Source organism: Tachyglossus aculeatus, chromosome 3 (assembly GCF_015852505.1).
Source record: "Tachyglossus aculeatus isolate mTacAcu1 chromosome 3, mTacAcu1.pri, whole genome shotgun sequence".
In the NCBI taxonomy this organism is placed as follows: Eukaryota; Metazoa; Chordata; class Mammalia; order Monotremata; family Tachyglossidae; genus Tachyglossus; species Tachyglossus aculeatus.
The window spans coordinates 99,367,308-99,391,637 of NC_052068.1; the positions used below are offsets into that span (position 1 = coordinate 99,367,308).

General features: G+C 50.9%; 1 protein-coding gene across 1 annotated transcript in view; it reads right to left on the reverse strand.

Annotated features, from left to right (window-relative positions):
- DNAI1 (dynein axonemal intermediate chain 1) overlaps positions 1-24,330 on the reverse strand; it is a 195,462-nt gene that overhangs the window by 34,385 nt on the left and 136,747 nt on the right. The window contains exon 19 of the mRNA XM_038743923.1: positions 8,397-8,582. Within this exon, the coding sequence (XP_038599851.1) occupies positions 8,397-8,582 (186 nt within the window). The remainder of the gene's footprint in view (positions 1-8,396; positions 8,583-24,330) is intronic.

Below are 24,330 nucleotides of genomic sequence, written 5' to 3' on the forward strand. Positions count from 1 at the left end.
CCCACATGGGACTCACCATCTAAGGGGAAAGGAGAACTGGTATTTCATCCCCATTTTGCAGATGAGGAAACTGAGGGCCAAAGTCACAAGGCAGGCAAGTAAGATCATTGCGGGCAGGGAACATGTCTACCAGCTCCATTGTATTGTACTTTCCCAAGCACTTAGTACAGTGCACTGCATGCAGGAAGCATTCAATAAATACCATTGATGATGAAGATGATGATGAAGTAGCAGAGCTGGGATTAGAACTCAGGTCCTCTGACTCCCAGGCCCGTGCTCCTTTCTCTAGGCCTCGCTGCTTCTCTATTTCATCACCTGTTACTGCTTCAGTATTTCCACATCACCTATGCACCATGGTCCCATAGCACTTATGTTCATACCAGTAAATTATGTTGCTTCCCTCTACTTGAACTTCATTTTACTGTTTTCCTTCCAGTCTAGGTTTCAAGCTCTCTGAGTGGTAGTAGTAATAATATTCATGAAGTACTAAGCTCTCTAATAATCTGTGGTGTCTACAAATTCTACTGTGCTCTCCCTAGAGCTCAGTACAGGATTCTGCACAGAGTAAGTGGTTTGGGTACAATAAAAGAGTTCGAGATATTTTTACTCTTATTGTTGAGGGACAACTCTGCTTTCCATCCCCTGAGCAAAGCGCATTCACCAGTGCAGGCCGCCTCAGGCCAGGAGCCAAGAAAGGCAAGCTCAGTCCTCGGGAGGGAAGGGGGTGCTCTCAGCTCTGGGGGTTCGCCCCAAATGGAAAGGGACGTTTGTGTTGGGATTTGCGCCGGCTCTCACCCAGTCCGCCGGGGCCAGGCCAGCGACGAAAAGAGAAAATTGAGGCCTAGCGACATCCACGTGACTAATGAAAACCCCGAGAAACAGCCTTCCCCCGCTCTGGGAAGCGGTCCAGTTCTGCAGCTACGGGCCTCAGTCTCGCCGTATTTAGGCCATGGGACAATTAGTGCAGTGACAGATCAAAGCCCCAGCAGGATGGAGCTCCGGTGGGACTGGGCTTCTGGCCTGATGCTGGCCGTGGAGCTGAGCGGATGGATGATAGAAGAGAGCTGCAGGGACCCGGGCCACTCCTCGGGCCAGCCAAACCAGCCAAACCAGCCAAAGGGCCGTGAAGGGATGTAGGAAGTGGGTGGGAGGAGGTGATGGGGGTGGGGGCCCTCAGGGGAGATTGGTTCCTGGGCAGGCGCTACATGCCAAGCGGCCTCTCTTTCTTAGATTCTTCTGCCCTCTGCCCCCCCTCCAGGACCACTGTAGTCCCACGGGTTTGTGTAAATCCTTGGGTTGTGTGAACTGACACAGAGGCCGGTAGGCTTGCAATCAAACAATCAATCAGTCAGTGGTATTTATGGAGTGCTTACAGTGGGCAGAGCACTGTATAGAGGAGGCAAGAACATGAAAAACTCCAGGGCTGAAACTCACCTCAGCTGGTCAGATAACAATGATTATAGTGACAATAACAACAATATTAGTACTTGTTAAGCATTTACCTTGTGTCAAGCACTATACTATTGGGGCAGATAGATAATCAAGCTGGACACAGTCCCCTCTCCCACACAGGGCTCACAATCTAAGCGGGAGGGAGAACAGGTGTTTAATCCCCATTTTAAAGATAAGGAAACTCAGGCCCAGGAAAGTCCCTTTGAGCCTGATCCCATTGTGCCTCCCACCCTTACCGCCTCCCTGGAAGGTGCTTGGGAAGGAGCTCTTTGGGTGCTTTGAGGAGGGAGAGAGACAGGGCCCAGATTTAGCTTCACACAACCAGGGGCTAGCATGGGCTCCAAGGACTAACAACCAACCTCCATCCCCCTCCCCACTCTCCCTCTCTACCCTCTCTATTCTTCCTCACCCTCTTTCTCCTCACTCTTCTTCTCCCTCTCTACTCTCCCTTTCCTTCCCCACTCTCCCTCTCCCTCCCCACTCTCCCTCTTTCACCTAACTCTCCCTCTTTCCTCTCCCTCTTCACTCTCCTTCTCCCTCTCTACTCTCCCTTTCCCTCCCCACTCTCCCTCTTCTTCCTCACTCTCCTTCTCCCCTCTCAGTTTCTTTCCCTCCCAACTCCCCCTTTTCCTCCTCACTCTCTCTCCCTCTCCACTCACCATTTCTCTCCCCATCTCTGTCTCCTTACTCTCCCTCTCCCTCCCCATTTCCTCCCCACTTCATTCTCCCTCTTCTTCCTCACTCTCCCTCCCAACTCTCCCTCTCCTTCCCAGCTCTCTTTTTTTGATGGTATTTGTTAAGTGCTTGCTCTGAGCCAGGCACTGAAGTAAGCACTAGGGTAGATAGGAGAAAATCAGGTTGGACATAATCCCTGTCCCACATAAGGTTCACACAGTTAATCTTCATTTTACAGATAGATGAGGGAACTGAAACACAGAGAAATTAAGTGACTTGCCCACGGTCACACAACAGACAGGTGGCGGAGCCAGGAATAGAACCAAAATTCCCTGACTCCCAGGCCATGCTCTGCCCACTAGGCCATACTGCTTCTTGCCCACTCTCCCCACTCTCTCTCTTGAGGGGCCCACTATCTGACGCTAGGCCAAACTTGGGTCAAAAGACTCCAGCTTTCCAGAAGGCTCCAACTTTGGAGGGCCAGACCCTCTTGGGTAGGACACATAGCTCTGTCCTGCATGGTTTCCTTGGGACCCAGAGAAGTAGCAGGGCTGCAGTGGTCCCTCTCCTGCAGGAGTTCCTCTCCGCACAACTGCAGGTCACTGGGAACCATTTCTGAGAAAACTTAGGTTTCTAACTGTTGAGGCAGGCACCCCGAACTCATCGTTCACCCAGATGCCCCATTTGCTGAGCCCCCCCAGACATGGCCTGTGTCTCCTGGCTTCAGGATAGGAAAGAGGACATTTGAGATTTGGACCAGTTGAAAAGAGCATCTTTCATTTGCCCTCTGAGCAAGCCAGCTGCTGTCTCAGCATGCTTGAGAGACTTGCTGTCTGCCCCTGCGCTCTGAGAAGCCCCAGTCCAGATTTCCGCAGGTCTCCCATGGTCCTAGCATCTCCACAGTCTCCCCGGGACCCCTCACACCCGAGAATTGAGATCCATTTCACACTTTTGATGCCCCGCGTATCGCTATGGTGTTTGGGGTATGGTGACAAAACGCTTTAATTTTTTTCATTCCCAGCAGGGGCATCACTGCACAAAGAACACCGACTAATTAAATAGGGCGAGTGAGCCAGGATTTCTCCAACAGAACCATTTCTCAGCCTCCTAAAACAGTGTAAATTAACAGCATATTTTATCAGCGAAAGGATTAATCTCTGAGCACAACTAAATATTAAAAGAGCACCCTCAGGAGGGTGACAACAAAGCAAGCAGCTACTGCTTCCAGCTGCATGTTTAAAAAATGAGCACCAGGATCGCAATGGCCCTCCTATCCAAGCGTATTTCCAGCTCCTCAGAACAATAGCTTTCCCAGTCATTACGGGCAAGTCGCTGAAATTCTCCGGGATGATGACAGTGCATACCACTGCCATTATGCTAAACTGGCTAGAATTGCTATTGTGTTGGAGATACAAAGAACATTCAGGAAAACGTAATAAAAGAAGGAAGGGAAAAGGTTTCAGGCTGGGACAGATGGCAGGATACGGAGGTGGGGGGATGTGGGGTAGGGTAGATGCTAAGGATTGTGGAAGATGCTGAGGCACTTTGAGGAGCAGATGCTTGCAGTTGCTTACAGTAACACCCAAAATTCAGCCCTGTCCTTTGTTTCCACTGGTCCCCCACCCTCCACACCTGTGTGTATCTCCTTGCTAGGCAAGGCCAGGTCTTGTGGAGTGCTGGGAGAAGGCAGCTCAATTGAGAACCAGCACTTGAGGTCCTGGCCAACTTTTTCCTCTGCTTTGTAATTATAATAATAACTGTGGTATTTGTTTAGTGCTTATTAGGTGCCAGGTGCTGTACTATGCGCTGGGGTGGATACAAGCAAATTGGATTGGACACAGTCCCTGTCCCACATGGGGCTCCCAGTTTCAATCCCCCTTTTACAGGTAGCTGAGGCCCAGAGAAGTGAAGTGACTTGCCCAAGGTCACATAGCAAACAAGTGGCAGACCTTCTGACGCCCAGGCCCATGCTATATTTGGTCCGCCACGCTGCCTCTAACCTGTGAGCGGAACCCCCAGAAGCCCCTGACCACATGGCCCTGCTCTGGAGCTCCCCTGACCAAGCCGATCGATGGAGGATGCGGTTCGGTTTTTCAAGGGTTGAGTGTCGGGAAGCCTACATTTCAGCACTTGTGTTCCAGCAGTTCAAGCACCCTGGAGCAGGGGAGGGCTTTCATGGGGTGACTGGAGATGGACACCCAGACCGCGTAACGGACTCGCAGCAGGATGCAATAACATCACGTGCTGTGTTTTGTAGAAATCTGCCTTGGTCACCCTGAGTCCACAGAGTTTTTCCGGAGGGCCTTCTGACCATCCCCGCTTCCCCAAATCCATTGCATTCCCCTCCTGGATTCCTCTGAACTCCAGAGCCCTTTCCAAGCTGCAGGAGCTGAGGAGGAGGGGGCTCGGTGCTGAAAATTGAAAATAGGGGACAGAAAGGGTGTCCAGTGCCATATCTGTACTGAACCAAGGATAGACCAGCTGAAAATGGGCTGTCAGTATCAAACCAGAGAAATGACTGCCCTAGGCTTCAGCAACTCCCCTGGATGCTCTTCTTTCCTTTTGGGTCCCCACTGAACACTGGCCCCTATGCTTGGATCCCCCTCTTCCAAGTGGTAGTATTATTATTTATTAAGCACTTACTCTGTTCAGAGCACTATAATGAGCGCTGGGAGAAAATACAAATTTTAAATGACCCCTGTTCCTGTCCCTGTCCCTCATAGGGCACACAACATAAAAGTTTAAGTCAATCAATCAATCAATCAATCGTATTTATTGAGCGCTTACTATGTGCAGAGCACTGTACTAAGCGCTTGGGAAGTACAAATTGGCAACACATAGAGGCAGTCCCTACCCAACAGTGGGCTCACAGTCTAAAAGGGGGAGACAGAGAACAGAACCAAACATACCAACAAAATAAAATAAATAGGATAGAAATGTACAAGTAAGATAAATAAATAAATAAATAAATAGAGTAATAAATATGTACAACCATATATACATATATACAGGTGCTGTGGGGAAGGGAAGGAGGTAAGATGGGGGGATGGAGAGGGGGACGAGGGGGAGAGGAAGGAAGGGGCTCAGTCTGGGAAGGCCTCCTGGAGGAGGTGAGCTCTCAGCAGGGCCTTGAAGGGAGGAAGAGAGCTAGCTTGGCGGAGGGGCAGAGGGAGGGCATTCCAGGCCCGGGGGATGACGTGGGCCGGGGGTCGACGGCGGGAGAGGCGAGAACGAGGTACAGTGAGGAGATTAGCGATGGAGGAGCGGAGGTTGCAGGCTGGGCAGTAGAAGGAGAGAAGGGAGGTGAGGTAGGAGGGGGCGAGGTGATGGAGAGCCTTGAAGCCCAGGGTGAGGAGTTTCTGCCTGATGCGCAGATTGATTGGTAGCCACTGGAGATTTTTGAGGAGGGGAGTAATATGCCCAGAGCGTTTCTGGACAAAGATAATCCGGGCAGCAGCATGAAGTATGGATTGAAGTGGAGAGAGACACGAGGATGGGAGATCAGAGAGAAGGCTGGTGCAGTAGTCCAGACGGGATAGGATGAGAGCTTGAATGAGCAGGGTAGCAGTTTGGATGGAGAGGAAAGGGCGGATCTTGGCAATGTTGTGGAGCTGAGACCGGCAGGTTTTGGTGATGGATTGGATGTGAGGGGTGAATGAGAGAGCGGAGTCGAGGATGACACCAAGGTTGCGGGCTTGTGAGACGGGAAGGATGGTAGTGCCGTCAACAGAGATGGGAAAGTCAGGGAGAGGACAAGGTTTGGGAGGGAAGACAAGGAGCTCAGTCTTCGACATGTTGAGCTTTAGGTGGCGGGCGGACATCCAGATGGAGATGTCCTGAAGGCAGGAGGAGATGCGAGCCTGGAGGGAGGGGGAGAGAGCAGGGGCAGAGATGTAGATCTGGGTGTCATCAGTGTATTCAGTCAGGGAATGAAGGGATCAGGAACAGACATGACAGGAGTGATGAAACATTAAAACACAACACAAACGACTAGACAAAGCAGGCTCCAGGTCTCATAGTGACGGAGGAGTCTGGGAGTGTACTGGAGCAGGCCAGGAACAAGGATTCTCGGTGGCGGGGTACATGCCAACCCCCTGTCTGGACCACCCCCTTCCTCTTCCCCACCTTCAAGTTTCGACTTAAAGTCCTTGTCCTGCAGGAAAACTTCCACAGATTTTGGCCCTTTCCCCTGTCTTGTTTGTGACCGCCTCCCAGCATACGGGTCTTTCCCCCTAGAGCGTGTATTTAAGTTTTGGTCACTGCCGTGTTTTGATCACTGTCATCTACTATTTAAGTGAGCCTAGCTCATGCAGACCTGCCTCCCCTGGTTGTCAGCAGCTAAACCAGAGGAACTGTGTCTTATGTTTTGTCTGGAATTCCCACAGTCCTAAATCCAGGGTGCTCAGAGCCAAGGACAGCACTCAGAGTCAAGTAGAGGGCCTTGAACAAGCCTTGCACAGCCCAGTATAGGGCTCTCAGGGCCTAGTACATATTGGGGCACTTCATAAATGCTATTGCTGATGATGATGAGGATGCTTGGCTGATGTGAGAGAAAGGACAAAATGTAACATTTGGGAGGAAGCAGGGCACCTTCTGCACTCAAAGCCCATCGACCCCTGGGGCCCTGCAGAAGGCTGCTGTACGAAGGAGGAGATAGCCTGCTGAAAACAGGCTCGTGGATATTTCCTCCATCTGGCCCCCTGAGGCACAGAGATGATGGATTGGATTTGGTTTATCTCTAGAAGCCAATTGCGAAAGGGCTACCAACTGGATTAAGCTGAAAATTCTCCATTAAATGGTACTTTCTTTCTGAAAAGCAGGCACAGGCGATTACAAACTAGAATTGAGAGGAAGCAGGACAGGTAGGGGAGAGAGAGAGGGGAGGAGAGGGAGAGCGGAAACTGGGGGAGGAGGACACCCAGCCCCAACTGAAGCTCTGTGAGGGGGAAATGTCTTGTCCCAGGGTCAGCTGTTTACTTCCAACTCCACCGACCCCATCAAATCTGCCTCTGCCAGATGCTTGGGAAGCATTTGGGGGATACAAATGGTGTCTGGAACAAAAAGTGCCAGTTGTTCTGAGTCCCGTCTTCTCTCTCGCATGGGTGGCCTGAGCCCAGAGAACTCAGCAACCATCGTTTTCCATCTCACCTCAGTCAGGGAGGGAACACCCCACACAGGCTAGACACACCCTCAGGCTGACACATCCCTTTGAGAGCCCCAGAGCCAGGAAAGTCGGCTATGAGGAGGATCTGGGGCTGATGCCTCAGGGGAGCCACTTCACGCCCCCACATCGAGAGCCCCATCCCGTTTACCCACTGGGAACTCCCGGGAGCCAACGGCGGTGCTGGGGAGGGCAAGCAGGCTTCTTTTTCCACCCGAGCCTGATTTAGGGGCCTTTGGCCACCAGTGGGGCACTCGCTGTGGCCTGGGGGCTCAGCCAGTGTGGGGAGCAGAGTCTCTGCCCCCTCCTCCCTGTCCCACCTCCCTCAGCTGCCTCCAGTCCCATCCATACAAGCCGACCACAGCCAGCTTCCCAATGGATCAGCTTGGGGATCCTCCATTCAGGGCTGGGCTGGGCAAGTCCAGATTACAAATCTGAGGAAGGTTTGGGGGAGGCAGAAGGAGGCTAGGGGTGCTCTGAAATGGGCCACCCTACCCTCTACCCAAGGAGATGGGGCTTCTCGTGCCCCACCTGGAAAGTGGCCAGTAACTCCATGTTGACTTGCAATTCTCGATAGGCAGCCCTTGGCTTTCGGACATTAGAGCACCAACAGCTGGACCTCAGATGTGGATCCCCCACCTCATCAGCCTGGCTAGTGAATAGAGCACAGGCCGGGGAGTCAGAAGCTAGGGGTTCTAATCCCGGTTCTGCAACTCGACTGCTGTGTGACCTTGGGCAAGTTACTTCACTTCTCTGGGCCTCTATTCCTTCTTCTGGAAAATGGGGATTAAGACTTTAAGCCCTATGTGGGACAGGGACTGTGTCCAACCTGGCTAGTCTGTATCTACCCCTGAGCTTAGAACAGTGCCTGGCACCTAATAAGTGCTTAACAAATACCCTAATTAAATACCATAATAAGCCTCTGGGACCCCCTCAGAACTGTGGCTAAGGCTCCCCCTCTGCTTCCTAGAGGACTAACTCTCCCTCCTCCCACCCCCATCCCCACTCTGTCCAAGACACTCCCATCCAGGCTGGCCCCCTGGAGACATCCACACTGACCTCGAGGAGCTGCACTGCCTCTGAGGCTGGGGGCGGGGAGACACTGTACCTTGGGCATCTTGCGCAGGTTGGGTGAGAGTTTCAAAGAAGTCACATGACCCCGGTCGTCCCCAACGATGAGGATGGGGTAGATAGGGTTGAACTTGACATGGGTGATTTTATTTTTCTTCTTGGCCACCACTGGCTGATTGCAGATGGCTTCATACTTGTTGACAGCCAGATCGAACACATGGGTCTGCCAGGCATAGGAGGAGAGCGATCAGGGGTCAGGCACACACAGAGCCTGGGAGTCATCATCATCATCATTAACAATGGTATCTATTGAGCACTTCCTGTGTGCAGAGCACTGTACTAAGCACTTGGGAGAATACGAGACAAAAGAGGGGTTTTTTTTCAATGGTATTTGTTAAGCTCTTACTATGTGCCGAACATAGGAATAGATACGAGCTAGTCATCTTGTACACAGTCCATGTCCCACATGGCGCTCACAGTCTTAATCCCCATTTTACAGATGAGGTAACTGAGGCACAGAAAAGTGAAGTGATTTGCCTAAGGTCACACAGCAGACAAGTGGCAGAGCTGGGATTAGAACCCAGGTCCTTCTGACTCCCAGAGCTCCCACTCCAGGTCTGTGCTCTGTCCAATAGGCCACGCTCCTTCTCAGGGTTGGTAGACATTTTCCCTGCTTGTAACGAGCTTACAGTCTCAAGGGGGAGAAAGACATGAATATAAATAAATAATTGTCCTGGGAGCCTTGGGCTTCCCATTGGACTGGCCTGCTGGATGCCCACCCTTGCTCTGCTCCCAGAGAGCATGGGACCCCCATGATGGCTTCCCCACTCTGAGGGAACCTTAATACCCTCTGGGAAAAGGCAGACTTGCATTGTCAGGAGTTAGGGGGGGCAGCATGGCCTCTCCTCCAGCCTTCCCCAGCTCCCACAATTCCCAACAGGCCTATGAACCAAGAACAAGAACAGACCAGGAAAGGAGGGCGCTGCTCTTCAGAGAAACCTATCTCCCATTAGGTAAACTGAGAGTAAATCTATGCCTTGGAGTTTTGGTCTGCATTTCCCCTCCCTGCCCTGAGGGTTGGTGGCTAAGCACTGAGAAGGGCCCCCAGCGGACCCCACCAAGTCATGGAGGAGTCCAGCCCAGGGTCCCATCCATGGACGGAGGCCGATGCTGACTATCATTCGGGTGCCAATCATGCTGTAGAGCCCTGCCCATCTCTGTGCAGCCTGGCCGGGGCACATTGCGGATGCCCAGGGGGCTGGTACGGATAGGCAAGGTTCACAGGTATGGATGTATGGCTGGTAGGGCTGTGGCCGACTCTCCCGACCGGGCCTTCCTTCCGAGCCGGTAATCCCAGGCCCCTGGCTCCTGGGCCTCTAGGAGAAGTACTTAACTGGTCAGTCTGGCCACCCAGCCATCACCTAACTAGGCCACCAATGCCTGCTGGCCCTCGGTTGGATGCTGCTGGCCCCAACACGACAGCCCAGGGGCTGCTGGCCCAGCCCACATCAGGGCCTGGATATGCAGACCACCACGGCTCTGGGGAATGCCTATGCTCCCATTGCAGCTCCTCCCCACCCCCCACCCCCACTGCCTCCCCCTCCTGCAGAACCAAGCTGAATTCCAGGGGTCAGGCAAGAGGGAGACACAGAGAACATAGCTGGACATGAGTTTTCGAACTTTCCAGCAAGAAGCTCCCACTCCAGCCTGCTTCCCAATCCTCAACACAACGACTCCTTCTCTCCCTGACAGGGGTGCCAATGCCAAGGAAAATATCATCTATCACAGCTCTTCTGGTAAAAACGTGAATTCCTCCCACAGCTGCTCGGGGTTTTGCCGGAGAAAGGCCATTTTCTCTTGGAGCCAGGGAGCTGTTAATTCTGGAGGGGAGCGGAGACTGGGCGTGGAGCTTCCAGGCCCCTTTGCTCCTTCCCTGAGCTTCTCCTGCTCAAACACAGCTTCTTTCAGCTCCAAGCCTCAGCCTGGCCAGAGCCCCAGCAGGGGAGGGGAAGATGTTTCAGACCTGAAGCTCATGTTCTGAGACCCCCAGAGTCAGTAGGGCCATAGGTGGGGAGGTTGAGGGAGGGGAGAGCTTTGATTGGCCCCTTGATGGGGAGGGAGAAGAGAACTGTGGAGTTCACATCTCATTCAAAGGGACAGCAGCTGCCCTGTTGGACTAGTGGTGGAGTAGGATGGCATTCTGGCCAGATGTCCCCATTTGGGTGGGACATCCATGATTCAAACCTTCCAGTGGGCAGAGGCTCAGAGCCCCAAAACTGAGCTGTCATCAACCAAATCAGCCACAGCTAAACAGCTCTTAATGGGCAGGATCAAGCCCATCTCTGGGCCCACCCACCTGGTCCTCAAAAGCCCCTGTTCCTACCAGGTAGGGCAGGTCAACTGGCCTCTCTGGCCTAGTTCACTGCTGACTCTTCCATTGGCACTGAGCAGAGTGGAGGCTCCAGCCCTAGCTCAGATGGCAGCACTGGGGTAACCATTTGCCCTGGGGAGAGGGGCTTATGGGTAAGATGAGGGCAGGGAGCAGCTGGGAAGTCTAAGTCAGGCGTAGCGGGGGAGTCTCTCGGCTTCTGGGCAACCGTTTGGGGTAAGCAGGGGCAAGTCCACTCTCTCAAGCTGACGTTCTTCCAGGCTGCACCCAGGGCCCAAGCTCAGCCTGTTTTTTTCTACCTGTGGGGGACCCATCACCACCAACCCCCCTGATGTGTGGGAACTGCTGCTGGGGGGCTCAGAAGTGTTTCTGAAGCTCATTGTGGGCAGGGAATGTGTCTTGTTATATTGTTCTATTGTACTCTCCCAAGTGCTTAATACTGTGCTCTGCACACAGTAAGCACTCAATAAATATGACTGACAAAGTGTGTGTTCTCTGGGGCTCTGAGCTTCGGCCACCCTGGATTACTCCCTGCCACGTGGCCCATGGTTCAGCACCCCCACACACACCCCACCCCTCCCACCACAGGATTGCCCTAGCCTGGAGATCTCTATCTAGTGTCAGCGTCAATCATTCATTCAGTCACTCAAGCAGCATGGCCTAGTGGCTTGGGAGTCAGAGGACTCCTCTTGTCTGCTGTGTGATCTTGGACAAGTCACTTCACTTCTCTGTGCCTCAGTTACCTCATCTGTAAAATGGGGATAAAGACTTTGTGACAGGGACTGTGTCCAACCTGATTAACTTGTATCTACCCTGGCGCTTAGAACAATGTTTGGAACATACTCAGCACTTGAATACCATATTTTTTTTTATTTATTGAGTACTTACTGTGTGCAGAGCACTGTGCTAAATGCTTGGGAGAGTACCATGTTACAGTCCCTTCCCACAGTGAGCTTACAGCCTAGAGGCTTACAGCTGTGGCTTGAAGCGGAGTCCCATTGACTCTTTAGAACTCTCTCAAGTGCTTGGCACAGTGTTCTGCATTCAATAGGTGTTCTAAATGTTCACTAACAGAGTGATGGATTGATTGGGTCCACTCATGGCCCAGGAGACCACAGCCTGGCCACTGTGAGCTCTCTGCCTGGTGCCTGGGATGTGTTCTCCTTTGCAATGACAGTGTCAGTAAAGGAGCCCCTGGAGGGTGGACTTGTCAGCCCTCACTAGAGGCAAACGTAGCATGACTTGTACCTGGCCTCCAAATACTTCCTGGTAGGGCTGGGGACGAGCAGGAGGTGGTACAAGCCCTCAATTCCACCCTCTCTGCCAACCTCGACTCTCTTGTCCCCCTATCAACATCACAGTCATCATCAACAACGGTGTTTATTGAGCTCTTACTATGTGCATGGGAGAGTCCAATACAACAGAGTTGGTAGACACATTCCCTGCCCACGACGAGCTTGCAGTCTCTAGTGGGATACAGGCATTACCCCTATCACCTCATCACTCTCGTAACTCCAACCTCCAGCCCCAGATCATGGCCACAGCCCACTTCCCCTGCTTCTGTGTAATCCAGGCTCCGGGCAGACTGCGCCCATTATAAATGCACTTTCTCCCGCTTTAACTCGGCTCTCATCTCTGCTCAACGACTCTGCTATTTCACCCTCACAGACTCACATGCCCACAATCCCCCACAGGTTTTCCTCCAGCTCCCTCACTCTTGACCACTATGCCAACGATGTTGGCAAAATCAAAGCCACTGGGCATGAACTGCTTAGTCTCCTCATTCACCCCGTCAACATTCCAATCCGCTCCCTCATCCTTTTCTGTCACCTGATCATTAAATCTGCCTCCGCAATCTCCATCTCTCACCCTAACCCCTCTCACCTCCTATAATCAGTTATTCCTCTTCTCCTCCCTTCCCCCACTGCCATCATCCACCTCTCACTCTCCCATGACTCCTTCCCCTTCACCTTCAAACATGCTCATCTCCCCCAATGTACAAAATCTCTCTCTCAACCTCAAGGCCCCATTCCTATCCAAACCCCGAGAATGGACTTCTTACTATATTTCCTCCCTACCAACTCCCTCCTTGAATCATTTGCAGTCTGGCTTCCCACCTCTTCACTCCACCGAGACTACACTCTCTAAGATCATAAATGACCTCCTTATAGCCAAGTACAAAGGATTACACTTCATCCTGATCCTCGGCCACCTCCGCTGCTTTGGACACCATAGACCACTCACTCTTCCTAGAAACCCTATCGGGACTGTTTTTCCAAACAGTTCTAACCTTTGACAGCTCTTTCTAGGTTTCTTTCTCTGGCTCCTCTTCCTATCCTCTTACCTCACCTCTTGGGCATCCCCTAAGGCTCCAGTCTTGGTCCCTTCCTCTTCTCGCCGTTTAGTCCCTCTCCTAAGGCGCTCATCTGCTCACTATGGCTTTAGTTATCTCCTCTATTCAATGACTCCCAAATCGATCTCTCCAGCCCTGACCTCTCATCTGACCTGCAATCCTATTTCTCCCCTTACCTCCAAGACATCTCCATCTAGATGGCCTATCACCACCTCAAACTCATCACATCTAAAGTAGTAGTATTAGCATTTAGTAGTAATAGTATTTATGACTAGTGCTTACTGTGTGTGGAGCATGATACTAAGAGCTGGGAAAATACAAACAGGTGGGACTTAACAGAGTCTCTTTCCCTCACAGATTTCACAATCTAAAAATCCAAAAGCAGAATTTCTCAACTTTCACCCTAAACACACTCCTCCCCCTAACTTTTCCCACCCCAGTCAACCACATCACCCGCAACAGTTCATTATTGTTTAATTCTTTAGGGAAGCAGCATGGCCTAGTGGATAGAGCACGGGCCTGGGCGTCAGAAGGACCTGGGTTCTAATCTCAGATCCACTACTTGTCTGCTGGGTGACCTTCTGGGCAAGTCACTTCACTTCTCTGTGCCTCAGTTACCTCTTCTGTAAAATGGAGATTACGACTGTGAGCCTTATTTGGAACATGGACTGTGCCCAACCTGATTAGCTTCTATCTATCCCAGCGCTTAGTACAATGCCTGGCACATAGTAAGCACTTAACAAATACTAGTTTTCTTAAGAAAAAACCTCTCACTACCAGTCTTCTGCCAAATTCTGCCAGTTCTTCCTGCACAATATCTACCTGATTCACTCCTTCTTCTCTACCCAAATTGCTACCACCCTGGAATAAGGTTTGGTCTTGCCTTGGTTAGACTAGCTTAGTGGAAAGAGCACAGGCTTGGGAGTCAGAGGTCATGGGTTCTAATCCCGGCTCTGCCACTTGTCAGCTGTATGACTTTGGACAAGTCACTTGACTTCTCTGTGCCTCAATAACCTCATCTGTAAAGTGGGGATTAAGACTGTGAGCCCCACGTGGGACAACCAATTGCCTTGTATCTACCCCAGTGCTTAGAACAGTGCTCGGCACATAGTAAGCGCTTAATAAATGCCATCATTATTTATTATTTACTACTGTATCAGACTCATCACTGGTCTCCCAGCCGCCAGCCTCTCCTTGCTCCAGTCTAGAGTTCCTGCTGTCGCATGGATCATTTTCCCGAAACCTCATTCAGCTTACATCTCTCCTCTCTTCAAACGCATTCACTGGCTCCCTATGACTCCCTGTACCAAACACAAACTTCTTGCAATTGATTTCAAGGTGCTCCACCATCTGGCCCCGTCCTTCATATCTGCCTTCTTCACCTGTTTCTCCCCAACTTGCTCCTCACTCCTCCCAAGCCAATCTTCTAGCTGTATGTCTCTCTCTCTCTCTCTCAACTCTCCCAACTCTGTCTCCTTGCTCATGTTGTTCCCCAGCATGGAACACCCTTCCTCAGACAGACCAAAGCACTTCCCACAATGCTCTTTCCACCAGATTCTCAAAACATCTTCCAAGGAGCCCAAGGCCCATGCCACGCGTGGGTCTCAGGCAGGTCCCAGGGCCCAGGCCTCAGGCCTCAACTCCTTGGCTAGAAGGTTACCCTGTAGGCTATTTTTGGTTCTCTGCTGTGGAGCAGGGAGTGGTTAAACAGACAGGTGATGGAGGGCCAGGGTTCCCTGCTAAGCCCTCCTAAAAACCCACTTCCTCCAACAAGCTTCCCCTAATTAATTTCCCAGCACCTTGAATCACACCATTGCTACAGTCAACTCTGGCACTTATAAACTTATTTAAACCCTCCTTAGTAGCATGTATACATGCTCTCAAGTTGTTTTGACCCCTCGAGTTGTAAACATTTTAATATTTGTTTTCTCCATTAGAGCGAAGCTCCTTGCACTACTCTGTCCTTCCCAAGCACCTAGTACAGTACACTGCACCAAGTGGGTGCTCAGTAAATCTCCTCCTTCACTTCAACTCTGCTGGAACCTAGAGCTGGTCAGGGAACAATATCAGCAACAACCTGCTTAGAGGTGTCTTCCTGTTGCAGTAAAGTAGTAATAGTAGTCATGGTATGAATAGTATTTATTATGCACTTACTGTATGCAGTGTTGTACTAAGTACTGGGAGAGAATAGACAGGTAGGAATTAGACATGGTACCTGTACCTCAAGGGGTTCCCAGTCTAAAAGCATAAGTCAGGAGAAGTCAATGGAGACAGACACATCAGGGATGATGAAAACGTTAAAACACAACACACACAAATACACAAATTAAAAACAAAATCAGTAATAATAATAATAATGGCATTTATTAAGCACTTACTATGTGCAAAGCACTGTTCTAAGTGCTGGGGATGTTACAAGGTGATCAGGTTGTCCCACGGGGGGCTCACAGTCTTAATCCCCATTTTACAAATGAGGTAACTGAGGCACAGAAAAGTTAAGTGACTTGCCCAAAGTCACACAGCCAACTGGCAGAGCTGGGATTTGAACCCATGAACTCTGACTCCAAAGCCTATGCTCTTTCCACTGAGCCATGCTGCTTCTCAGTAGGGAGCTATGGCTAGGGGAGCAGAATTTTGGACTCCTTGGGGCTCAGAGATCAGGGCAAACCTGCAACCACCAGTCTTCCTGGGGTGCTGTGGAGATGTTATGCTGCAGATGCATGTGAGGGCAGATCTTACCCATGGCCTGGTGGGCATAGAGCATGCTGGGTCACAGAAAAAATTCCAGAAGATCTTAAAGAGCATCCAGAATGGCAAAAGCTGCTGCTGTGCTTGACTAGTTGTTAATACTGAGGCCTAGGCCCCAGCCCCCTCACCCAGCAACTCTCACTCACACAAAGACCCAGGACGGCTCAACGTCACCTGGGCTACTTAAGGTCACCATCTGGCTGCTCCAGGCCTGGATTCTGCCCAGCTGGGCCAGCCCCAACCAATCTAACACCTGTTTCTGTATCCTTTCCTTTCCCCTTAGCTGGTAAGCACTCCCCCACCACACACACACACAACCCCTACCCCTTCAGAGGCCCACTGACCAGGGCTACTTGAACTGCACACGGTTTCGTTGGCAGTGATGCTGATGACAGCCATTCAAGTGGAAAGCTGCATATCCTGTAGAAGATGTCATTGACTCCAACTCATGCTGTGCCCTGAGGCAGCAGGGAACCCTGGCCCTCCATCACCTGTCTGTTTAACCACTCCCTGCTCCACAGCAGAGAACCAAAAATAGCCTACAGGGTAACCTTCTAGCCAAGGAGCTGAGGCCTCAGGCCTGGGCCCCGGGACCTGCCTGAGACCCACGCGTGGCATGGGCCTTGGGCTCCTTGGAAGATGTTTTGAGAATCTGGTGGAAAGAGCATAGGACTGTGAATTATGAAACCTAGGTTCTAATCCTCATTCATGTTCTTGCCTGCTTTGCGACCTGAGGCAACATACTTAACCTTTTTAAGCCTCATCTGTAAAATGGGGATTAAGCAATTGTTCTCCCTCTTACTTAGGCTCTAAGCCCCATGTGGGACCAAGACTGTAAGGTTGTTATGGGCAAGGAAATTGTCTGTTGATTGTTATACTGTACTCTCCCAAGCACTTAGTACAGTGCTCTGCACACAGTGAGTGCTCAATAAATATGACTTAATGAAAGACTGTGTCTGATCTGATTGTTAGCTACCCCAGTGTTTAGTACAGTTCTCGCCCCATGCAAGCACTTAATAAATATGAAAATTATTATCAATCAATCAATCAATCAATCAATCATATTTATTGAGCGCTTACTATGTGCAGAGCACTGTACTAAGCGCTTGGGAAGTACAAATTGGCAACACATAGAGACAGTCCCTACCCAACAGTGGGCTCACAGTCTAAAAGGGGGAGATAGAGAACAGAACCAAACATACCAACAAAATAAAATAAATAGTATAGAAATGTACAAGTAAAATAAATAAATAAATAAATAGAGTAATAAATATGTACAACCATATATACATATATACAGGTGCTGTGGGGAAGGGAAGGAGGTAAGATGGGGGGATGGAGAGGGGGACGAGGGGGAGAGGAAGGAAGGGGCTCAGTCTGGGAAGGCCTCCTGGTGGAGGTGAGCTCTCAGCAGGGCCTTGAAGGGAGGAAGAGAGCTAGCTTGGCGGAGGGGCAGAGGGAGGGCATTCCAGGCCCAGGGGATGACGTGGGCCGGGGGTCGACGGCGGGACAGGCGAGAACGAGGTACAGTGAGGAGATTAGCAGTGGAGGAGCGGAGGTTGCGGGCTGAGCAGTAGAAGGAGAGAAGGGAGGTGAGGTAGGAGGGGGCGAGGTGATGGAGAGCCTTGAAGCCCAGGGTGAGGAGTTTCTGCCTGATGCGCAGATTGATTGGTAGCCACTGGAGATTTTTGAGGAGGGGAGTAATATGCCCAGAGCGTTTCTGGACAAAGATAATCCGGGCAGCAGCATGAAGTATGGATTGAAGTGGAGAGAGACACGAGGATGGGAGATCAGAGAGAAGGCTGGTGCAGTAGTCCAGACGGGATAGGATGAGAGCTTGAATGAGCAGGGTAGCAGTTTGGATGGAGAGGAAAGGGCGGATCTTGGCAATGTTGTGGAGCTGAGACCGGCAGGTTTTGGTGATGGATTGGATGTGAGGGGTGAATGAGAGAGCGGAGTCGAGGATGACACCAAGGTTGCGGGCTTGTGAGACGGGAAGGATGGTAGTGCCGTCAACAGAGATGGGAAAGTCAGGGAGAGGACAAGGTTTGGGAGGGAAGACAAGGAGCTCAGTCTTCGACATGTTGAGCTTTAGGTGGCGGGCAGACATCCAGATGGAGATGTCCTGAAGGCAGGAGGAGATGCGAGCCTGGAGGGAGGGGGAGAGAGCAGGGGCAGAGATGTAGATCTGGGTGTCATCAGCGTAGAGATGATAGTTGAAGCCGTGGGAGCGAATGAGGTCACCAAGGGAGTGAGTGTAGATTGAGAACAGAAGGGGACCAAGCACTGAACCTTGGGGAACCCCCACAGTAAGAGGATGGGAGGGGGAGGAGGAGCCTGCAAAAGAAACTGAGAAAGAACGACCGGAGAGTTAAGAGGAGAACCAGGAGAGGACGGAGTCTGTGAAGCCAAGGTCAGATAGCGTGTTGAGGAGAAGGGGGTGGTTCACAGTGTCAAAGGCAGCTGAGAGGTCGAGGAGGATTAGGACAGAATATGAGCCGTTGGATTTGGCAAGCAGGAGGTCACTGGTGACCTTTGAGAGGGCAGTTTCCGTGGAATGAAGGGGACGGAAGCCAGATTGGAGGGGGTCGAGGAGAGAGTTGTCATTGAGGAATTCTAGGCAGCGCGTGTAGACAACTCGTTCAAGGAGTTTGGAAAGGAATGGTAGGAGGGATATGGGACGATAACTAGAAGGTGAGGTGGGGTCAAGAGAGGGTTTTTTTAGGATGGGAGAGACATGGGCATGTTTGAAGGCAGAGGGGAAGGAACCAGTGGAGAGTGAGCGGTTGAAGATGGTAGTTAAGGAGGGGAGAAGGGATGGAGCGAGAGATTTCATAAGATGAGAGGGAATGGGGTCAGAAGCACAGGTGGCCGGAGTAGCACTTGAGAGGAGGGAGGAGAGTTCCTCTGAGGATACCGCTGGGAAGGATGGGAGAGTAGCAGAGAGTGTTGAGAGCCGGGGGGATGGAGAAAGGGGGGAAGAGACTTTGGGGAGGTCGGACCTGATGGATTTAATTTTGTTAATGAAGTAGGAGGCCAGATCGTTGGGGGTGAGGGAAGGAGGAGGGGGAGGAACTGGGGGCCTGAGAAGGGAGTTGAATGTACGGAAGAGCTGGCGGGGGTGATGGGGATGGGTGTCAATAAGGGAGGAGAAATAGTTTTGTCCGGCAGAAGAGAGGGCTGAGTTAAGGCAGGAAAGGATAAACTTGAAGTGAACGAGGTTGGCATGGTGTTTAGACTTTCGCCAGCAGCGTTCGGCAGCTCGAGCATAAGAGCGAAGGAGGCGGACAGTGGCAGTGATCCAGGGCTGTGGGTTAGTGGTGCGAGAGCGGCGTAGGGAAAGGGGAGCAAGTGAGTCTAGCTGAGTAGAGAGGGTAGAGTTGAGAGCAGTAATCTGATCATCAAGATTGGGTAGAGAGGAGAGGGTGGCGAGGTGGGGTGTGAGGCGCTCCGAAAGATGAGTGGGGTCCAGAGAGCGCAGATCTCTGTGAGGGAGTAATACGGATTTACAGGGGAAAGGAGTGTGAGTGAGGAGGCAGGTGAGAAGATTATGATCAGAGAGAGGGATTACAGAGTTGGTGAGGGTGGACACAGTGCAGCGGTAGGAGATGATGAGGTCGAGGGTATGACCAAGTTGGTGAGTGGGCGAGGTGGGGTGGAGGAAGAGGTTGGCAGCGTCAAGGAGAGATAGAAGGGACAGATTGAAGATTGTTGTCCCCAACTCTGTCCCCTGGACTATAAACTCATTGTGGGCAGGGAATGTGTCTGTTTATTGTTGTATTGTACTCCCCTGAGTGCTTAGTACAGTACTCTGTACACTGTAAGTGCTCAATAAATACAATTGGATGAATGAATGCCTAGGGAGGCCATTTTAGGAGCAAAGGATTTTGCTCCTGCTGTGCCACACTCCTCTCCTCTGCTCTCAATTTTCTCTTCCCATCGCATAGCCAAGAAACCCCAGCTCTGGGATTCAGTGTCTCACCAACCTTCTTCCCTGTACCCCCTCGTCCCCACTAGTTAGGACTGCCAGAGTCTCTCCACAGACCTCATCGGCACCCCCGACATTCGCTACCAAGATGGGAGGGCAGCCGGTTCTGAATCCACCACCCGGGCCCAAGAGAAGCTCCCGAGGGCTCCATCAGGGAGCTCACAGCTCCTGTTGGCCAGAATTCTGATCGAGCTCAATATCCCAGTTTTAAACCTGACATTTTCCCTGGGAAAGTCCACACACCTGCTGGTTCTCTCATTCGCACGTCTCCCGGGGGAGTCTGAGAACAGGTGGCATATGGCCCACAGCACCCACACTTACTTCACTGCCTCCGGGGACTTTCAAAGAACCAGTTTCCCCAGAGGGAATGGTGCTGGAGGGCTTGGCTGGAGGCAGATGGGCTGGTAAGCTGGGAGGGAATGGGACTCTTCTCTACATGGGTATGAGCTAAGGCCAATTAGTCTGGCCAGTGGCCACTCAAGGTCCTCCCTGCCTGGGGTTGTGCCTCAGCTACTAGGAAATACTCAAAGGGGTCACTTGGAGGGAACTCAGAACCTGCCTCACAAATCTCCCAAGTAGCATTTTCAAAGGAGTCATTTTCGCATGTCCTGTTGAAACCTGCAATCCCAGAAGCTAGTCGAGCTGGCTGAGCTGGCTGAGCTAGCAGCCGGGCCCAGACCCCTGCCCTGCTGCCACCTGCCTTCTCTATGCGGGCAAACGCCGGCCGGTGAAGCCAGAGGTGGTCCCAGGGGAGAAGGATCAGGCTGCCAGCATGGGAGAATCCCAGAGGTCAAAACAACAGGAGCTGGAACAGCACTATTCATTCCTGCCAGGTGCAGAAACACAAGTCCGGTCAAAGAAATACATCCACTATGTGGTCGGGGGGGAGAGAGAGAGAGAGGGGAAGTGGAGAGATGGAGAGAGGAGCAGGGAGGAAAGAGGAGGGTGAGGGGCCAGACCCGGGAGGAAGGGAGACAGCAGCGGGGGGCAGGACCCTGCTGAGGAGCAGTTCCAGTGATCCAGCTCCCTGTAACATGGATTGACTTCTTCCAGAGTCTGCGGGCAGCAGGCAGCTGTGGACATGTAAGGGAAAGTCCCAGGAGGGGCAGTTTGGGGGGATTTGGTCTGGGTCAGTTAGGGCCGGAAGCCAGGTCACGATCTACCCAAGATCTTTCAACCTCACCCATTATGAAATTCCTCTTTCAGATCACAACCTCCTCACCTGCTCTCTTTCCCACACACCCACTCTCCACAAATCTGTCCTTTTCTCCTGCAGAGACCTCAGCTCTTTTGACCCCCTCTAATATTCTTCAGCCATCCTACCCAATTTAGTTTCCATACCCAAACTACCTTCTCCTGACACACAAATTGACCCCTCTCACTGAACTGAACTCCCTTGCTTACTTGTCCCTCTGTCAATCTTGTGCCACTAATGCACAACACTGGATCGCCTCCAGAGTATACTTTCTCCACTTCTGTGCCTGAGCAGCAGAGCACTGTTGCAGAAAATCCAGGCATCTCTCTGACCTTGTCCACCTTAAATACATTCTTATCTATCTCATTTCAGCTCTCTCCACCGCCCAACAACAATAACAATAATTACGGCATTTGTGAAGCCCTTACTATGTGCCAAGCACTGTTCTAAGCACTGGGGTAGATGCAAGGTAATCAAGTTGCCCCACATGGGACTCACAGTCTTAATTCTCATTTTACAGATGAGGTAACTGAGGCACAGAGAAGTTAAGTGGCCTACCCAAGGTCACACAGTACTTCTTCTTAATTCACTCCCATCAGCTGTTACATACATTTGATTACCTCCTCAAACCTCCTGTCCCCCAACCCCCACCATCTCTTTCCCTAATGACCTGGCCAGATATTTCATCAACAAAATTGCCACCATTAGGCATAATCTCCACTGTTTTTATTATCTCCCTAAAATCTCCCCTATTCCTCTCCAATCCCCCTCTTCTCCTCCATCCTCTTCGACTTTCCCTATACTCCCTGTAGTAACTCAAGATTCAATATCTTGCCTCCTTTCAAAATCTACCCCTTTCACCCGTGCTTCTGATCCCATACATTTATACCTTATTAAAACCCTCAGCCCCTCCCTTCTTCCCTCCTAGACTGCCATCTTCATATGTTCACTTTCCAACAACTTCTTCCTCACCTCTTTCAAACATGCTTATGTATCCCCAATCCTAAAAAAACTCACCCTTGAACCCACAGCTCCCTTCAGCTATAGCCCCATCTCCTTCCTACCATTTCTCTTCAAGCTTCTTAAAAGAGTTGTTTACACCTGCTGACTCCACTTCCTCCCCCAAAATTCTCTCCTAGATCTCCTCCAATCTGGCTTCCTCCACCTTCATTCCATGGAAACAGCTTTCTCTAAGGTAATCGCTGACTTTCTTCTTGCCACTTCTAATGGCCTCTCCTCTATCCTAATACTCCTGGACTCCTCAGCTGCCTTTGACCCTGTAGATTACCCTCGTCTCCTTCTAACTTTAACAGACGGATTCACTGACACTGTCCTCTCTTGGTTCTCATCCTCTCCTGGACTGCTCCTCTTCAGTCTCTTTTGCTGGCTCCTCCTGTCTCTCACCCTCCGACAGTATGGGTCCCAGAAGGTTCAGTTCTAGGTCCCCTTCAATTCTCCATCTACAACCACTCCCTTGGAGAACTCATTTGCTCCCATGGCTTCATGCAGATGATTCCCAAATTTTCATTTCCAGCCCTGACCTCTCTCCTTCCCTACAATCTCACATCTCTTCTTACCTTTAGGACCCAACTACCTGGATGTCTTGCCGACACCTCAAATTAACACCTCACATCCAAAACGGAACTCCTTATGTTCCCACCCAAAGCCTGTCCTCCCACTGTCTTTCACATCACTGCAGACAACACCTCTATTCTTCCTACCTCATAAGCCCATAACCTTGGCATTGTCCTAATTCACCTCTGTCATTCCACCCACATATTCAATCTGTCACCAAATCCTGTCAGTTCTACCTTCACAACATTACTACAATCCACCCTTTCCTCTCCATCCAAACTGCTACCATGCTGATCCAAGCACTTATCCTGTTCCATCTTAACTAAAGTTCTCATGGACTTCCCAGCCTCCTGTCTCTCCCCACACCAGTCCATACTTCACACAGCTGCACAAATCATTTAGCAACAGTAACATTCAGTTCCTGTCTCCCCGGTCCTCAAGAACCTCCAGTGGTTGCCCATCCACCTCCACATCAAACAGGAATTCCTTACCATTGGCTTTAAAACACTCAATCAACTGGCCCCACCCTACCTCTCTTTTCTCGTCTTCTACTGCACAATCCACTCCTCTAGTGGCAGTTTACTCTCTGTGCCTCGATCTCATCAGTCTTGCCGCTGACCCCTTTACCATGTCCTCCCCTTAGCCTGGAACCCCCTCCCTCTCCATATACACCAGACCACCACCACTCTCTCCACCTTCAAAGCACTACTAAGGTCACATCTCCTCCAAGAGGCCTTCCCCGATTAAGCCCTCTTCCCTGACTCGCCCTCCTTTCTGTGTCATCTATGCACCTCAACCTGTGACACAGTCCAACCTGATTATCTTGTATCTACCCACCCCCACCACTTAGTACAGTGCCTGGCACATAGTAAACCCTTAAGATGTAAGCTCATTATGGGCAGGGGATGTGTCTGTTAATTCTGTTGTCCTTTCCCAAATGCTTAGAACAGTGCTCTGCACCTAGCATATGTTCAATAAATACCATTAATTGATTGATTGATATACCATTAAAAAAAGCAGTTTGGTGCTCTGCACACAGTAAGTGCTTAATACTTATTATTGATTGGTTAATTGTTCTTCTGCTCCATTTTCTGACCACCACGGGGGAAGTGAGGAAATTGGGCCTGGAGGGTGGGGAGGGGCCAGGGTTGCTGGAAAAACAGGACAGAAGTCTGAGCTGCCTGAGGGAGAATGTCACTGTTTATTGTTTTGTTGTACTTTTCCAAGTCCTTAGTACAGTGCTCTGCACACAATAAGTGCTCAATAAATACAACTGATCGAATGTTATATGTTGCCAACTTGTACTTCCCAAGCACTTAGTACAGTGCTCTGCACACAGTAAGCGCTCAATAAATACTATTGAATGAATGAATGAATTAGCCAGGAGACTGGCTTCAGGAGCATCTCTGATGTGCCTAGGAGCCACAGACCGAGCCAGGGAGATGTATTAAAAGAAATGATCACTAATTTTTGAGAGACGGGGAAGAGGCAGACCAGAGCATGTAAGGCTCAGAGAGTGGTGGGAGAGCTGGGGGAAAGTTCTGAGCCCGTGACCGGAAACTGTGGGTTGTGCCCTGGGTCAGCTGTCCAAAAGGAAAGCAAAATCAGAACGGAGGAGACAAGTCTCTGGAACATAAGGAAGTCATTTTTCACGGAGTCTCGGAAGATTTCTCTTCCCAAATTGGGATATGTTTACTCTTGAGCGAACATGACAAAGCAACTT